The following is a 16924-nucleotide window of genomic DNA, read 5'->3' on the forward strand; positions in this document are numbered from 1 at the left end:
GCATGACTGCTGCCCAAACAACTTTATTTCTTTCTTTTTATAAATTTATTTGATTTTTCAGATTAAAATTATGCAGTCACATATCCAACATACAGCATATAAACAAGATTCCAAGGAATCTCTTGGAATTCCCTCTTCCCCTTTGTGGGTCCTATTGTCAATCATTTCCTCCTGCACCTTTTATGATAATCCAAATCTTTTACTTCTCCATTTGTGTCCAAGATTCACCATTAAACTACAAGTGATATTCCAATCCACGAATGATTTTAACTGTATACAATGGGCTTTAAGATAAAGTTATAAATTCACCCCATTCCTTATTAAAATTTTGGTCTTTCTGATTTCTGATTCTTCCGCTCATTTTAGCCATTTTGGCATAATCCATCAACTTGATCTGCCATTCTTCTCTGGTAGGGACTTTATCTTCTTTCATTCTCTCCCAAACAACTTTCATCCCTTTTCCTCTGCAAAATCTTTTTCTCCTTAATTCAACAAGAAGCTTAAAATAAATTCCAGGTTAATGACATTGCAATGTATTGCTGAATAGTTAACTGCTTTTAGTTATTTGCTTGATGTGTTCCTCTATTTTTAATGTCTTTACGTCAAAGTGTGTTGAGAAGGTTCTGATGAAAATAGTACAGCTCGTGAAGAGCTTAAACTGTGACTCAGTCAGAATTTGTTCTGGCATGTTTATTTAAGTTTTAAAATCAGTTTGTACGGACCTGTTGCTTGACAACACGTAGTTAACACTAGCTCTTCCATGCGTTGGAAGAAAATACTTGTAAACCTTTGATTCTTATGTGAAAATGTTGTCACATAAAGACTGACCACTACGTCCAGTTTGCAATAAACTTTGTGGATAAAATTGCTCACCGCCTACAGTTTATTGAGTTGAAGTGAAGGTATCCATAGTGTCTGTATGGCAGATTTCTATGCATAACCTTCATTTAAAAAAAATAAATATAAATTTTTATTAATTTTCCAATGCATTTATACATTTTTAACCAAATTGTAACAAAACATCTCTTTTGGACTTCCTTCAGCTTCTCTGACAATCATCCATATTTATCTCTTAATTACGCATTCCCTTTACACATATTGCCGTTTGTCTTCCCTCTCCCTTCTATTTCTTTTTTGACAATATCTCTCAGTTTTTACAGCACCTCTCAAAACCCCACTAGCGTTGTTTGTATATCACATACATTTTTCAGATACTCTACAAACTTTCCCCAGTTTTCGATGAACCTTTGGTCTCGGGCATATCTGATTTTCCCAGTTAATTTGTCCAATTCCGCATAGTCTGTCAATTTCAATCTCCATTCTTCTATTGTCAGTAATTCCTCTTGTTTTCATTTTTGAGCCAATAAAATCCTTGCCGCTGTAACTGCATACTGAAAGAGTTTACAGTCTTTTCTTCTTATTTCTTTTCCTGTAATTCCTAAAAGAAAGGCTTCTGGTTTCTTCACAAAAGTAAATTTTAACATCTTTTTCAATTCATTATAAATCGCATCCCAGAAACCTTTCACCTTCTTACATTCCCACCACATATGGTAAAATGTTCCTTCTTTTTCTTTACATTTCCAACACTTGTTACATGTCTTATACATTTTTGCTAATTTTACCGGCGTGATATACCATCTGTAAAACATTTTCATAACATTTTCCTTCAACGCAGTACATGCAGTAAATTTCAGATTTTCTTTCCACAATTTTTCCCAATCGTCAAATTGTATATTATAACCGAAGTCTTTGGCTCATTGTATCATTACCGATTTAACCTCTTCATCTTTCATGTTCCATTCCAACAGTATTTTATACATTTTTGACAGAATTTTACATTCATTATTTATTATATCTACTTGAAACTTTGAATCTTTTTCTCCATATCCACATTCTTTTATGTCTTTTTTAAACATTTCATTAACCTGTAAATAATGCAACCAATCATATACATGTTCTTTAATTTGTTCATATGGCTTTAACTTCCATTTTCCCTCTTCTTTAATCACCATATCACCATATGTGATCCAATTACCTCTCATATTAATTTTCTTTACACTCATAACTTCTAACGGAGATAGCCAGTGTGGATCTTTTTTTTTTTTTTTTTTTTTTTTAAATAATATTTATTGAAGTTTCCAAAATACAGAAAGAGAAGAAAAGAAATTATGAAGATACATTCAGAACCTTATTTTCAAACATCCACTTTCTGGGACTCCCCCCTTCCCCCACCCCTACCGTATTCCCCTTTCATATTGTTGTTTCCACAAGTTCTGTTTCTGATTTAAAGCACAATTTATATACCCCATTGTTCAAATTTAAATTTATACAAACCTTATGCAACACCCTTGATAAAAAAAAAAAAAAAAAACAAAAGATCTCTCCCCATAGCCCGCCCCCTTTTCTTTCCACAATGTCCCCCTTTTTTCCCATTAAAGTAAAAGCACACAGAATAAAAGTATAAAAAAATAAGAAATATATTAGAAAAAAGAAAACCAATTCAGAAAATAGTTGCAAGCCTTTGGATTCTAATTCTCCCTCCCCTTCCCCGGTTTAATTTCCCTTATCCTCCAATCTATGTTTCCAGCCTGGAAGTCTTAAGTCCATCAATCCCATTTTTCCCCCAACTCCTTGCAGAATTATTTCCCATTTTTAGGATTACTTTTTAAAAATTAATTCCTAAATCTTTAAAAATGTCAAATTATAAAATTCCCCCCATTGTTCTTTCAAGGTTATAGTCCAGCTTCCTCTTGTTCCGCTGCTAAAACTTTCTTATTCAGAAGTTTAATAACTCTACATGGGTTGTTGTTATTCAGGAACAAAAACTTGCGTTCAGTCCCTTCCTTCTTCAGTAAAGTATTCTGTTGTCTCCTTTTAGTCTAAACACCCTGTAGACGAAATTCAGTTTCAGTTTTGCAGCTTTCCCAGGAGATAACCAGTTCTGTGAAATTCCGAAGTGTTGTATTTTTCCCGGCTTACGCCCATCTTTGTAATGTCCCGAAGCTCCTCTAGGGGGGTTGTTGTAACTTTGTTTCCAAAAATCCGATTGTTCTCCGTATTTTCGCCATTTTGTATTCAAGTCTTAACAAATTATATCAAGTTGTAACAAATTTGACCAGCAAGGTCCTTGTAATAAAATCCTCTTTAAAATTCCGACTTTGACAGCTACTTTGACAGCTGTCAAAATCACCGGCTCTTTTCACCAGGCTCACTCCTCAATCGCCCCGGTTCCCAGGGAGGGGGGTGCATTTTCCTTCTCCTTCAATTCTTCCTCCAGCACAATTCTTGTACTTTCCCATCATGGAATTCTTGATTTTAGCAAAGATACCGTTCTTTTTGGGCCTTGGCTTCCCAATCCTTGTTTTAAAATGTCTACAATAGGGAGGGGGACTGACTTCCTTTTTAGATCCCCCCCCGCTCGTCTCAAATCCAAAAAATTTTTCTTCTTTTAAACCCGATTTCCAATTTACTCACGGGTTGTTGTTAAAAGTCCAAATTCTCAATGGAAGAAGTCAGCGCTCTCCGCCGGATGGCATGCGGCTTCGCTCGGCAGGGATGGCAGAGGACTCAAAGCACCACGCTTCTCCCCGGCACCCGATCCGTAGCCTTTAAAAAGGCTCCTTCACGAGTCGGGAGGGCGCTAGCGGTGCTAGCCGAGTCTCCAAGTCCACGGCCCCCGTGGCCGTGGTTTCTAAGGGTCCCCGCATCGCTGGTGCGGTAAAACCCAGCCCCTGCCGAGCCGGCTCCCTCCGGAGCTCGGAGGGAGTCCGCCATTCGGCGATGGCGCCAACCCGGAAGTCCCAGTGTGGATCTTTTGGTTCCAATAAATTTTTGTACCTGTCCCATACCTCTATCAATGAATTCCTGAAGATGTGGTTCCCAAAACCTTTATGAATTTTCTTCTTATCACACCATAGGTATGCCTGCCATCCAAATCTGTTATCAAAACCTTCAAGGTCTAATAATTCCTTATTGTCTAATTTTATCCATTCTTTTAACCAGCAAAGACATGCTGCTTCATAATATATCTATGCATAACCTTCAGCCAATGTTGCCTGAAAACTCTTAGTGCTCTGATTGCCTCTGAATGCCTTCTTAGTGCCTTTCCGTCATGACCAACTATGTAATTCTAACAGGCAATCTCTTTGTCTCATTGCAAAGCATTAATGTTGTCATTGGACTCCAACTCCCATTTGCCCCAGCCAACATGCTCTATTATCAGAGATTATGAGAGTTGTAGTTCAACAGCATTTGAAGGGCCCAAGTTCCCCATCTTGGATCGATGAAGAGGAATTGGAGAGGGAGGAATTCCTTCCTTCAGAAGAAACATTTTTTTATACTCTGTATGGGAGGGGAGACAGGGTTAGAGTCAAAAAAAGAAACTGGACCCAGCAGACTTAACATCCGAACACTGATTTCAAACCTGTCATTTCTAAGTATGGTGGTTAAGTGAGCTATGGTGGTCCAGATCCAGGGATTCTTGGATAAAACCAATAATCTAGACTCTTTTGTAGACCCATTTTAATCAAATGCAAGTCAAAGTTCAGGACATGAACTGCTTTAAGGGCTCAGATGGACAATCAGCATCTTGAAGATTGCTCTGCTCATTATTCTGGATTTCTCCATGCCTTTTGTGTCAACAAACTAATCAAAAACGTTTGAACTGCTTAGAATGAATTGGAGCTGGGGCACTGCATGATAGGGGTTCCATTTGGGGGCAAAATCTGAAGGCAGCATTGGGTAACTTTTCCTCAGTTCTAAGGGATGTAGCATGTAGGGTACAGTGGTACCTTGGGTTAAGAACTTAATTCGTTCTGGAAGTCTGTTCTTAACCTGAAACTGTTCTTAACCTGAGGTACCACTTTAGCTAATTGGCCCTCCCGCTGCCGCGTGATGTCTGTTCTCATCCTGAAGCAAAGTTCTTAACCTGAGGTACTATTTCTGGGTTAGCGGAGTCTGTAACCTGAAGCATCTGTAACCCAAGGTACCACTGTACTACAGTCTTCATCTTGTCTCCTCTACCTTGTAACATCTTTATATAATGTTTAAAATACTGTCCCTAGGAATGAGGCTGACTACACCCAATTCTAAATATTGGTTCAGCAGTAAGTTCCTTAAATGTGTTTGAGCTCAGTAATAGGTTGATTGAGGTATAATAAACTAAAATAAACAAGGAGTGTCAATATGCACTTGGATAAGGATGAACCAGTATATCGTTAGACTTTCAAACAGCTTGTGATACATGTGTTTCTAAAGGTAAAGAAAATCTAGAACAATTCTATCCCACCTGGTGGGACTTAAGTTCCTATTCTCCAGAATCAAGCGCACAGGACTCAGCCCATGGTGTATTGTGAAATTTGGATATTGTAATAGAACTTACAATTTACTTTCTGTTTAAATGAACTAATGATTTCTGCTCTGCCCTTGTTATTTTTGACTTTGTCTACTTTTTGCAACTGTTATAAATCAATTAACAGAAAAGGAAAAGGGTAGTAGTATCCATATTGTTTAATATGGAAATAAGATATTGAGGTAATAATAGAACAAGATGTGTGGAACAAAATATGGCTATCTTAATCAAATAAACCTACATCAACAATTGTGGGGTTTTTTATGACATCAATGCTTTAACGCATGACTGAGTACTACAGTTAGCCAACCTAGCAACAGTAGCACAACCAAAGCCTAATGCTGCATACTTATATGAAATCAAATAAAAGATTAGCACCTTCAGTTTCTGTTTACTATGAATAACATAAAATGCTAGTTTTTGTTTTATAGTGCAAATGTGTGTTCTCCTGAGGAACTGCTCAGCAGTTTCCCCTTTTGGTAATGAAGATAGAATTTCCCTGAATCTCACTCCATCGCACACTGTCAAATTGCTTCACTAGAATACACCCCAGTTGTGTTTGGGATGTGATGTGATCCAACCACTATTGATGATTACTCAGAGAGACCTTAACAGCAAAACTCAGAAGTAAATCCCATTGGGAGATAACCAATGAAGCACAAATTTCCACTGTGCAGAAGGACGTCACTTTCCTCTCTTCCCCCTGCAGTGCTCTGTACCAACCTCACCCCGGACCAGACTTGTAGGGGTGTTTGGGGGGGGGAGGTTCAGAGAGGAAGGGGAAGTTGTTTGTGGGAGAACAAGTCAGTTTTACTTGTGTGCTGATGCTGTTGAATGCCAGCCATTGACTTCAACTGGACTTACTTGCAGTAACATGTATAGAATTACATGCTACGGCTAAGTGTGTGTGTCTTCCTGGGAATAAATTCTATGAAACTCAGTGGGACATGACTTCCAAATAAGCCTGCATATATGATCACAGCCTATGCATCCTACAATGAGGAGTTAGTTACCCCTGTTAAAACTGAGGATTTACAAATATGCCTTGCAAAAATGAAACCAGTGTTCTGAGAAATGGACAAGCCACTTGGAAATAACCATCAAAAACTAGGCATCTCTTATTACCTGGATTTAGTAATTCCCTGGGGACAGTGGAAGTTTACTTTACCTGCTGCTATGTATACAGCCTTTTGAAAATAATTCCTGTTGTTTGCACAATGAGAGTTTACAGAGAAGAAAAGTATTTCCAGTATACAAGATCAACCTGAGTCATTGGCACACAATACAAACTGTTCTGTGTTAAACACAGAAGAACAAAATCACACCCTACAAGAACTGATTTTAAAAATACAGGTGGGGAAGTTGTCTTCCATACCTGCATTTGCTCAGCTGCATTTAAAACTGTTGTGTTAGTTGAGGCTTGTGTTCGTCATTTTTTTCTAGGCAAGAAATAGTATGTGGTGCAGCCTTACCTAGACTGTAAAGGTAAAGGACCCCTGGATGGTTAAGTCCAGTCAAAGGTGACTATGGGGGTACCCACTTCAGACTGCAGGTAAGATATGGTATGCTTGAATCCTTGCCATGGAAAAAAGTCCCTGAACCTGGAAATCGAGCATATCAGGGGGAAAGAAAGAAAAACTAGCATGTTAAGTCGGTCTTATTTGTCTTATTTATTAATTAAAGTATGTATGTATAACATTTCATAAAAAATAGAGTGGTTTACAACCATTGTACATAAGACCATACAATGAAAACCACATTAAAAAGTTTAAATCAGGGCATGGAATTGCATCAAGACATGTACAGTAATTTCCCAACTGCTATCTGAAGTGATAACTGACTGGACATGTACGTGGTTCCTTCCAATTCTATGATTCTGTGTAGACTGACTATCAGATCTTCAGACTTAGGATTTCCTGCTTTGCTGACTGACATAATTGCACCAGTTTGAAAATGAGACTGGGAATGGTAGTCTTTGGGTTAATCAAAATAGATCATGTCAAGGGACCAGCCAGATGCACCGCTGATTTAGCACTCTAGTGTTTAAATCAAAATGATGCTTGGGTGGGTGGGGTGGGATCTATGCCTTAATGCATAAGTTCTCAAAAGAATATCTGAACTACAGTTTCTATTTTGGACTGGATCCCCTGCGCCAGCCCTGGTAGACCCTGCTCTGCTGCTTAAAGGTATGATAGGAGTTGCGGTCCAACAACAGATGGAGTAGGCTACCCCTGCTGTAGGGTACCCTTCTTTCCTGAATATTTGCTGAGCTCATTCCACAAACATGCAGGCATGCTATACATTCGCTCCCATTTCCACACTGGGAGAGAAGCTGGCACCTGCTGGCTGGCCTGATTAGGCAATTTCACCTGTGTAGCGGCTATCTCAGCAAACCAGTCCAGAGTGCCACCAGTGGCTGGCTCTCAGGAATAACCCCTGCCATTATTTACATGATCTCCAGAGGTTAACCCCATTCTTGTGTCATTCCCCAACCCATCTGGTTGTCAGAGCTGGTCAGGGTGATAGTGCCACCTATCCAGGGTCAGGGATGGGCTATATAGTTAGATAAAAAAGTCCAGTTTCTTCCTTGATGTACAGTATTATTATTGCCAGCAGTGAGACAAAATAGCTACCAGTGTTACAGGTGCCAGGAGCCACATTAACGGCTTAATCGCTCAACTTAATCTCCAAAATACCTCAACGGCTATTCACCTTCTGGGAAGAAATGACAACCATTTGGCTCTTGTTTTGTTGCCTGGTCAGATTGACCAGCTATTTACTAATTTGAAACTTTTCCAAGAATTATAAATCCATGGAGTTGTGTCATTCTTTGATTAACAGTGAATTACAAGGTGTGTGCGCAATATTAACTTGTAAGCTGCAACTGCTTGCTCTTTTCAGCTTTCGTAACTGATGTGATTTCTGCTGGACTTCTTGCTGAAGTTTCGATATGTGTTTGTCTATGCTGGATTCCATTACTGTCTTTTGTTTGCGTAGTTTTATTGTTGCTGGGTTGCTTTATTGATTTATGCTTTTACTTAGTTGCTATATTGTATGTTTCACTTTTGTCTATTTAAATGTGTATATTACCTGGATAATTTTAGTATTGTTAGACAACTCATATGGAAACAAATACTGAAGCCAACTGATGTCTCTTTCCAGATATTGATCAGTTTGAAGCTAGAATGCATGCCCTTTTTACCTATAACTTACTGCCCATATATTGCTCAAATTTTATATTATATTAAAGTGTCCAGGCTATTGCAGACACATTCTTGGACATCAGATAAGGTGCTGCAATGGCAAGGAAGAAAGCCGGGCTAGAATGGGCATGTCACCACTTACATGGCACACTGGAGCAAAATTTGACTGTCTTATTCACAACTATGTTCCTATATAGTTCAATACCTTAGGTGTTGCTGATGAGCAGAAATAAGCTTGATAAAAATATCATCTCGTTTGTCCCACCAACTCTGCATTCTTCAAGTATGGTCCCATGTTGTGGGTCTTGGGATCTACATATTGAGAAGTGGACATCGCTGCCACTCAGTACAGAGAGGAACACAACACAGATAGGTTTTATCTTCTTGTGCCCCTGCATTAGCCTGATTAATTCCAGTTGTGGTAGCATACTAAAAGGCTATCTGTACTGAGTTCAGCACGTGTCATCAGGAGCCACACAGTCTTCTCTCATTCCTTCAGTGCACACTGCTAGACTGGATTTCAGCATGACTTGGCCCATAATCTTGGTCTGATCCAGCAGTGCTGCCACCAATGGATTTCTGGGATCCCACATGATATTGAATGCCTCTAGTACAATCCCTACACATTATTCATGGGTGAATTTCCATAACAGATGTAAATGACGCCAACCACTGTCTCAAGCAATGCATGTGTCTGCAATTATATTCTGGTTAGGGCAGCTATATGTCTGGATTTTCAAAGACAGAATTGACATCCGGGGGGAATTTTGTAAATGCGGCACTTTGTCCTGGATCTTAGGCAAGTCAATCGAAAAATTGTGTCCTGGTTTTTACTTTTTTAAATATGGCAATCCTATATTCTGGAAACTTAGTAAACTACTAAGAACAGTGTTTCAAGTAATAGTGGTTCCAAAACTTTGCAATAATTATGGATGAAACCACTTCCCCCAAAGTAACACAGAAAGTTTCATTTTAGATTTCTTCTCTGAAAAACTTGGCTCATAATAAAAGGTACTACGTTGTTGGTTTTTAAACTTCCTCAAGAAACTTGAGAAACCTTAGGATGACGGATGTATTCATGGGTCAAAAGTGCTCTTCAAGTGAAGCATTTCATACTGAGCATGCAGGAAGCCAAGTATCAGTTGAGACGGAGGTGAAAAGGTGACACTTGTTTGCTGTAAATTATGTTTTATGTGTATCTGTTTGTACACTAAGACCTACAGTCTCATATCATGAAATGAATCTATTGTAACCCTAGTGCAACCATTTACCAACAGAGCTTCCTGAGCAAGTGGGGCTTATTCATAGGTAAGCATGCCTTGAATTTAGCACCGAATTAACAACTTTTCAAGCTACAATCATGTAAGCCTTTGGACTTCAAAGGGTGTTAAAACAAAATCAAAAACCATAAATAAGCTTAAAAATGCATTTATTGAAACAGCCAATAATAAGCTAATAATATTACTTTGTATCTAATTCAGCAATAGGGTTTCATTCAGCATAAATCAATTGGAATTTGCTCCATTTTGTTTTCAATTATTCTAATAGCTTCCAGGATTTTAGCTAGCCCCTTTCATTAGCTAGCTGGGTTACTTAAGATAACCCAGTTAGGGCCACTTTTACACCTCCAGCACTGAACGCCACTATGTGGAAGTAGTTTTGGGAGGTTTCCATGTAGGTGATGTAACATTTAAAGCCCTACTAACTATGCTTAAGTAGCTCACAGGTGACCATGTCAAAACTATCAATATTATTACAGCATAGAAACACAGAAATTGCAACCTATAAAAATAGTTTCTCTTTTCATATATGCACAAAAGCCAATTAAATTGTGGAAATGTACAATAAATGTACCAAAAATATAGACTCCTAAAAAACAACAACGGTTTAGCATGTTTCTCAGGCTATCTCAACAATTTTATTTGTACAGCAGACATTTTACCAAATCATTACCTTCATGTTAAGATTTAACTAGCACTATGATGTAAAATAAGGATTGAAAGAAAAAAGTGTCCACCCTCTAGAATCTTTTAATTACCTTTGTATGGCTGTGGGAATATCTAAAATCAGTAAGTACCGTCCACATATGATTACATGTCCATGGGTCAATGCTAAATTTGTCAGCTCTTTCCCTCACCCCTTTTGAGGGATCCTGTGCTTTCAACATTTGAAACTCAGCAAATAAGGCTTTCCCCACAAGTAGATATACAACAGCTTAATGACAAGTGGAAATTCAGCTGTTATAGGCACTGGATATTTGTTGACAAGCCTAGTCTATGCATACAATGGCATAGTGAGAAACGTCGAATAATTGCAATGTATTGCCACTGAAGTAAACAATAAATAGAGGCAACATAGAATGGACGCAGCAGGGACATGATTGCTGCTTTGTACATTGGAATAACCCATCTCTCACTCCTCTATTACTCTAGATGCTGAGTTGCCAGTCAACTAAAGCACAGTTTGCTCTGGTAAATAAGGTTGTGTCTAAGTATCATCCTTTTCTCTAGCATGTCTCATGTTATTGCCATTATCAATCCTATCAATTTGGAATTTAAGCAAGTTCATGGAGATGTTTAAATTCACCTAGTGGTTCTTGCACTGCAAAAACTTACAATATTAGGGAAGTGCTTTAATGATGAATATTCTTGGGGGGGGGGGGATGACCAGACCAGTTGCAGAAGTGGTTCTTTCTCTTTGTTGCTTTTAACCACGTCAAATTGGTTTTACAAAGTTTATATATAACAGTGTTGGATTGGTTTTAAACAACAGCTTAAAACATGCTTTTCTTCCTGATAATGCAGATCTCATAATGCATTCTAGGAGTCAGGCTTTTGCATCAAGATGGCAATGCTACAGTCCTTTAATTAAGTGCCTGAATGGAAAATCAAAATGTTCTGTAACTGAGTAAATGTTCTGCCTTTCTTGAGTGAGTGATATCAACAATGATAGTACTATGAGGGGAGTGAGAGAGGTTTTTTGGGGGGGTTTGTAAGTGATTGTTATTTTTTCCTCCTGAAAGGATGCAAGAACTGTAAAGTGCTTCAACATAGCAACAGAAAGTAGTAAGTTCTTAGAGGACTTATGTCAAGACCAGGAGATACATCTGAGCATTGGCTATTTGTGGTTAGGTTTGGTGGGGTGCATCAGGTCCAACATCTTATGGAGCAGCATTATGTTCATAGAATGTTTCCAGCTAGAAAACCAAGAGGGGAAAAAATACTTGATTAGTGGCATGACACTGGCTGTCTTCCTATTCATCACATTTCTATCGCACTCTTCTTCCATGAAGCTTCATTTCATCCATTGGGGTGATTCTATTTTATCTTCACAAGCCAATTAGGCAAGCAGGGAAGGCTTGTCCACACTGCTGTTTACTGTGGGTTTGCAGCTTTTTCCAATCCCATTTAATCTGTGTAGTCCACAAACTGTTACCCTCAAACCATACCAGTCTTGATGCTTCCCCCCTGTAACTTCAAGCTCACTCAATACCAAGATAATCAGATAAACTGAGGATAATGAGTCTCCAAACTCACTACTCAGGATCACAGAGTGGGTAGATCAATCATCTTCTTTCTCCTGTCCACATGCACTATTCCCTTAATGTTTTCATTTCTCTTCCGACTATGCTTGTACTATTTCTAGTGTGCTCCGAACAGAGAGAAGCATAGCCTTATTTCCCCCTCTTTTGATCCCTCAAGTTTTGCACAAATCCAGAAAGCTGTGCAAACAAACCACATTACAAATATCTACACCAGATACTGCACAGCAATCAGAAAAATGTGTGCTAAGAATTTACAGTTGTCTGACCCTGTGCTTTTTGCACACTTCCTGGGTGGTTGTTGTTTAAGGTGTTCATTCAGCTATCGACACATGTGCCCTGTCACGACTTAAGCAGCATTATCAACTCAACAAATCAGAAGGCAGGGACAAACACTTAAGGAAATGCCTACTGATAAGTACATGGGGAAAAACTAGTTGCTTCTTATATACAAATTCAAAGACATGCAGGTGTGGTCTAATATGGGTGGGAGGAAAGTGGTTGAACAGCAGTTATTAATGCTCAAATGTTGGCAAACAAGCCCAAAGTGAGGTGGCTAAAGCTGCCCAATGAGCTTTAGTACTGAGTAGAAGTTTAACTTCCCATCTTCCTAGCCTTGCTTCCTAATGGTTTGTTCACCATACTGTACTGATTGTGGATACTGGATGTATAAAGGACAAATTTTGTAGGAAAAACTAGTTTTTACATGTAGATGGCCACACACACACACACACACTGCAGAAAGGAGCAGCAAAACTCTAATTAGTCTCCAGTCCATATATTTGCACTAGGGAAAACTCATTTTAAAAGATTTCCTAGGGACCACACAAGCTTTGAACAATAGTTCAGTGAAAGGTAGAACTTACATTTGGGAAACTGAAATGTTCAGTCATAGAACACTTGGTAGTTAAAATTGTCAGACTTGATTTTGAAATTGTACGCCCCAGCCTTGCGTTGGTGTTGGAAAATTAAAAGACCTGTTATTGCCAGTATAAAAGCAAATATGCCAATGACAATGAGGACTATGTAACCTGCTCCTAAGCCACGCTTTTCTTCAGCTGAAATAAAGGAAATAAATATATTAGTTGTGATGATATATTGGCTTGCATACACACAATGCATTTAAAGTATATCCTTTTCCAAAACAGAAGCCTGGGAACTGTAGATTACCCAATACAGAGCTACAATTCCTTAACAAACTACATTTCCCAGAATTCATTGAGTGACTGGGTGCCTTAAATGTGCTTATAAAACATAAAGGCAAACAAGGTAAAATGTTACCAGATTTCAAAAGTGCAATCCTATTCATGTTTTATTGGAAGTAACTCCTGTTGTATTCAATAGGGCTTGCCTTCAAGATAAGGGTCATCCACAATTCTGTTTACCCTACCACTTTCTCCCAGGAAAATCCACTCTTTACTGCTGAATTGGAGCAAACATCAACTGGGTTTTCCACAGATTGAAATTTGCTACAGTTCAGCAGTGGAAAGCGTGTTTTCCCAGATTAAGTGGCAGGGCAAATGGAAAACTATTCAGACCCATGTCTAGAAAGCATGGCACAAGAAAAAACAACCCCAATTGGACCTGTACTTTCTAGGCACAGGCAAGTGGAAGAGTGGATGATTCCTACATCTGGATAGGATTGCAGCCTTAATGTCTGCATAGATAATCCCATCTTCTCACTATCACAAATCAACAAACTGCTGCTCCTGCTCAGGGAGGAAAGGGATGGGGCCAGACAGAGAGAGATGACAGGATCTTGTGAGCTAAGCAGATCAGCAGTGGCCATGCTGCCCTTTTCCTCCACATACAGCCGGTGGAGAACTTTCAGACAACCACCAATGAAACTTATTTTTATTAATGTGTGGGGAATGGATAAATGCAATAGTTATGAGATTAGAATAGTGCCAGTACAGCATTAACAAACAATAATTAGTCCGCTGTGTTATCATCTTGAAGCACTTCAGTGCTTGCTGTGTGGCCCTATAAGGAGGGAGAAAGGAGGTAGAGTATATAAAGTGCGACACAAAGATTTGAAAATTAAAAACCGGCTAAAGGAATGGAGGGAAGTCACGAGCTCAGCAGAGTAAAGAATTTATTTGTTTTGTTATTGGTATGTTGAAATATTGTGTTAAAAAAAAATCAATAAAAAATATATTAAAAAAAATAAAGAAGGAGGGAGAAAGGAGAGTCAGAGGCAGTTTTAGGGTAGTATGACCAGAATGGAGTGCGAGAGGAGGGGGGGCATATTTTAGTGTCGCACAGGGTGCCACTGAAATTTGAGAACCCACAATCTGTCACTGAGTGAGTGTGAGAGCTCAGCATGGCTGGGTGGTGCTCTGAGGTGGGCCAGATGTCCAGCTGCATCCCAGCCCAAGGCCTGCTCCTGGAGCCAAGTGGCTGCTCTGGTTGGTTTGGGCAGGGGGGGGGGTGTGGTTCCACAGCATAGTTCTGTTGCTTAGTTCACAGCAGCCCCAACCCATTTATGACCATTCTTATCATTTTCACTCCTAGCTGTCTCTCAGTATTAATCTTTGCCAGCCTGGTGACTGATTGCTTACCACCGGATTTGCGCAGAGGCCCCCAAGATGCATTGGGCATTGCTATAGTTTCCCCAGTCCTCATCAAACGGAAACCATTGCAGTTCTGAAAGAATAAAAATGAAGAAACATTCATTGGTGGCCTTCTCTTTTTCCAGTGTGAAATGTTTAGGTGCCTCCCAATCTGCAGACCATCTTAACAGATTTTGCAAGCTCACTGGCAGAGGAAGAGGAGTGCGGGGGGAGCGCACCGCGCCTGGCAGCACGATCCTGGCAGCTGCCATCGCGGCTGCCCCCCCCCCCGCCCTGCCCACACTGGGCACCCCGCCTGCTCTCCACCCCCCAGTGCCGGTGCATGAAGCTCCACCACTGTGCAAGCTACTAATTTGAGAACTATTTGTACACCACGTAGACATTTAATGATATGGCAATATAGAAATACTTACATAAGTAAAATTAAAAACAGAACTGCTTGCATAGGAGAAAATATGTATCCCATATTCTCTAAACTCAGGGGAATGTTTCCTTTTACAGTTCAGAAATACTAGCAGGTATAAGAATCCTCCATTAAGATCACTGCCAATACTAATTTCATTATCACCATATTAATTAACACCTAAGACTACAATAGGAACTAGTTTTCCATTGTATACTTTATATTTCTGCTAAGAGATTTTTTCCAACTCCTTTTCCTGGACCTTCAAAGCTACTGCTAAGTATTGACTTCAATCCATAGCACTCAAAGTAGTCATTTACTAACAGATTTCAAAAGGTCATCTAAGAAGGGTCAGCAACTAGGGATGGGAGAAATTTGGTTTCTCTCATTTTCTAACTTTTCCTATCTGAAGCTCACTTCTCCATATAAATTTCCAATTTTAATTTTTTTAGAAGAGTCGTCATAAAAATTTATCAGCAAACATATCCAGCTATACACATTTTGCCTAGCATAATGCCTTTTTATATAATCTTTACTAATATCTTCACGAATAAATGCATTTCTGTGTACACTGCTTGACTGAAGAACTGCACTGCAAAATTCAGAGATGTGCAAATTTTGAATGGTGGCTATGTTTCACATTTTGAGGGTGTACTGGGGGCTGCAGGGGCAGTGGTGTAGCGTGGGTTGTCAGCACCCGGGGCAAAGCAAGTAATTTGCGCCCCCTAACCCGGTAGGGGCAGAGAGCTGCGAGTGCGAGAGCGCCCCCGCCCAGATGTTGCGCCCAGTGCGGCCGGGCCCCCCTGCACCCCCCACACTACACCACTGTGCAGAGGGGGAGTGAAGTCCAATGGGACAAGCAGACATCTGCTCACACAACATTGGAGTCTGCCTTATATGTTCTTGGGTAATTTTACTGTTGTAGTTGGGGAATACATGGGAAATATATACCCCCTTCATCTTGTTTTCCAACAAGGTTTTCAAGTAGGAAATAATAAAAGCTGCCTTACCGTCTTGCAACTACTCCTTGGAATTTCCAGACAAACATGGATTTTGCAATGTAGATAAACCACTGAGTCATTGACAAAGGAAAATATTTTCAGTTTAAATTGGGCTTTGTTGGATATCCCATTCGAAATCATAGTGGTGTGTGCATTTGGAACTGGACAACTGAAAAGAGAACAGAATATAATTCAACACTGTCCATGCTAACTTGTATTTCTGTTTTTGAGCTTCCTTCAAAAATTGATGGTAGCCGTCCAGAGAGAGAAAGTGAAGCAGACACACTTCCATTAGCAGCTATGGAATAGCTTATAACAACAACTGCAGTAGCAATACCTAGCAATTTTCATTTAGTTTCCTAGGAGTATTCATACATTATTATAATTTAAACAAGGCATATATGGGTGTACATTATCTTGTACTTGATCAAAAATAAACCCAACTTTTCAATACTGCCTTTTTGCCCCAACATAATTCATTTAATCCAGGAAGAAATACCACATTCCTTTTTATAATCAATCCATGATCAAGGGTAAGTTTTGTTTTTTTGTTCTTGTGAAAGCCCATTGTAGCTGCAGTCAACTTGGGTGTTCAGCATTTATATATACTGCTTGGGAGGATTCAAGCCACTTCATATTCATTAACTTAGTAATCTTTACAACTACCATTCACAGTAGTTCAATAAAATCATCCCAACATTACAGACAGGGGGCAGAGACTGAGAAATAATGGCTTGTGTTAACCCCGAGTAATAAGATGAAATCTAAAGAATAATTAAACTAAATATTAAGTAATCACAGACTTGCCAACTTGAAATGATGCTCTTAAATGCTGTATTTTAATTTTTCAGAT

At 39.2% G+C, this 16924-nt stretch overlaps 1 protein-coding gene across 1 annotated transcript in view; it reads right to left on the reverse strand.

Moving 5' to 3' along the window:
* Positions 1–9965: 9965 nt before the first annotated feature.
* UMODL1 (uromodulin like 1) overlaps positions 9966–16924 on the reverse strand; it is an 81758-nt gene continuing 74799 nt past the window's right edge. Inside the window, exons 20-23 of the mRNA XM_083608746.1 lie at positions 16081–16240; positions 14656–14740; positions 12961–13152; positions 9966–11749 (exon numbers count right to left, since the gene is read on the reverse strand). Of these exons, the coding sequence (XP_083464872.1) occupies positions 12980–13152; positions 14656–14740; positions 16081–16240 (418 nt within the window). The 3' untranslated portion in view covers positions 9966–11749; positions 12961–12979. The remainder of the gene's footprint in view (positions 11750–12960; positions 13153–14655; positions 14741–16080; positions 16241–16924) is intronic.

This window comes from Podarcis filfolensis (assembly GCF_964270895.1).
Source record: "Podarcis filfolensis genome assembly, chromosome: 4".
In the NCBI taxonomy this organism is placed as follows: domain Eukaryota; kingdom Metazoa; phylum Chordata; class Lepidosauria; order Squamata; family Lacertidae; genus Podarcis; species Podarcis filfolensis.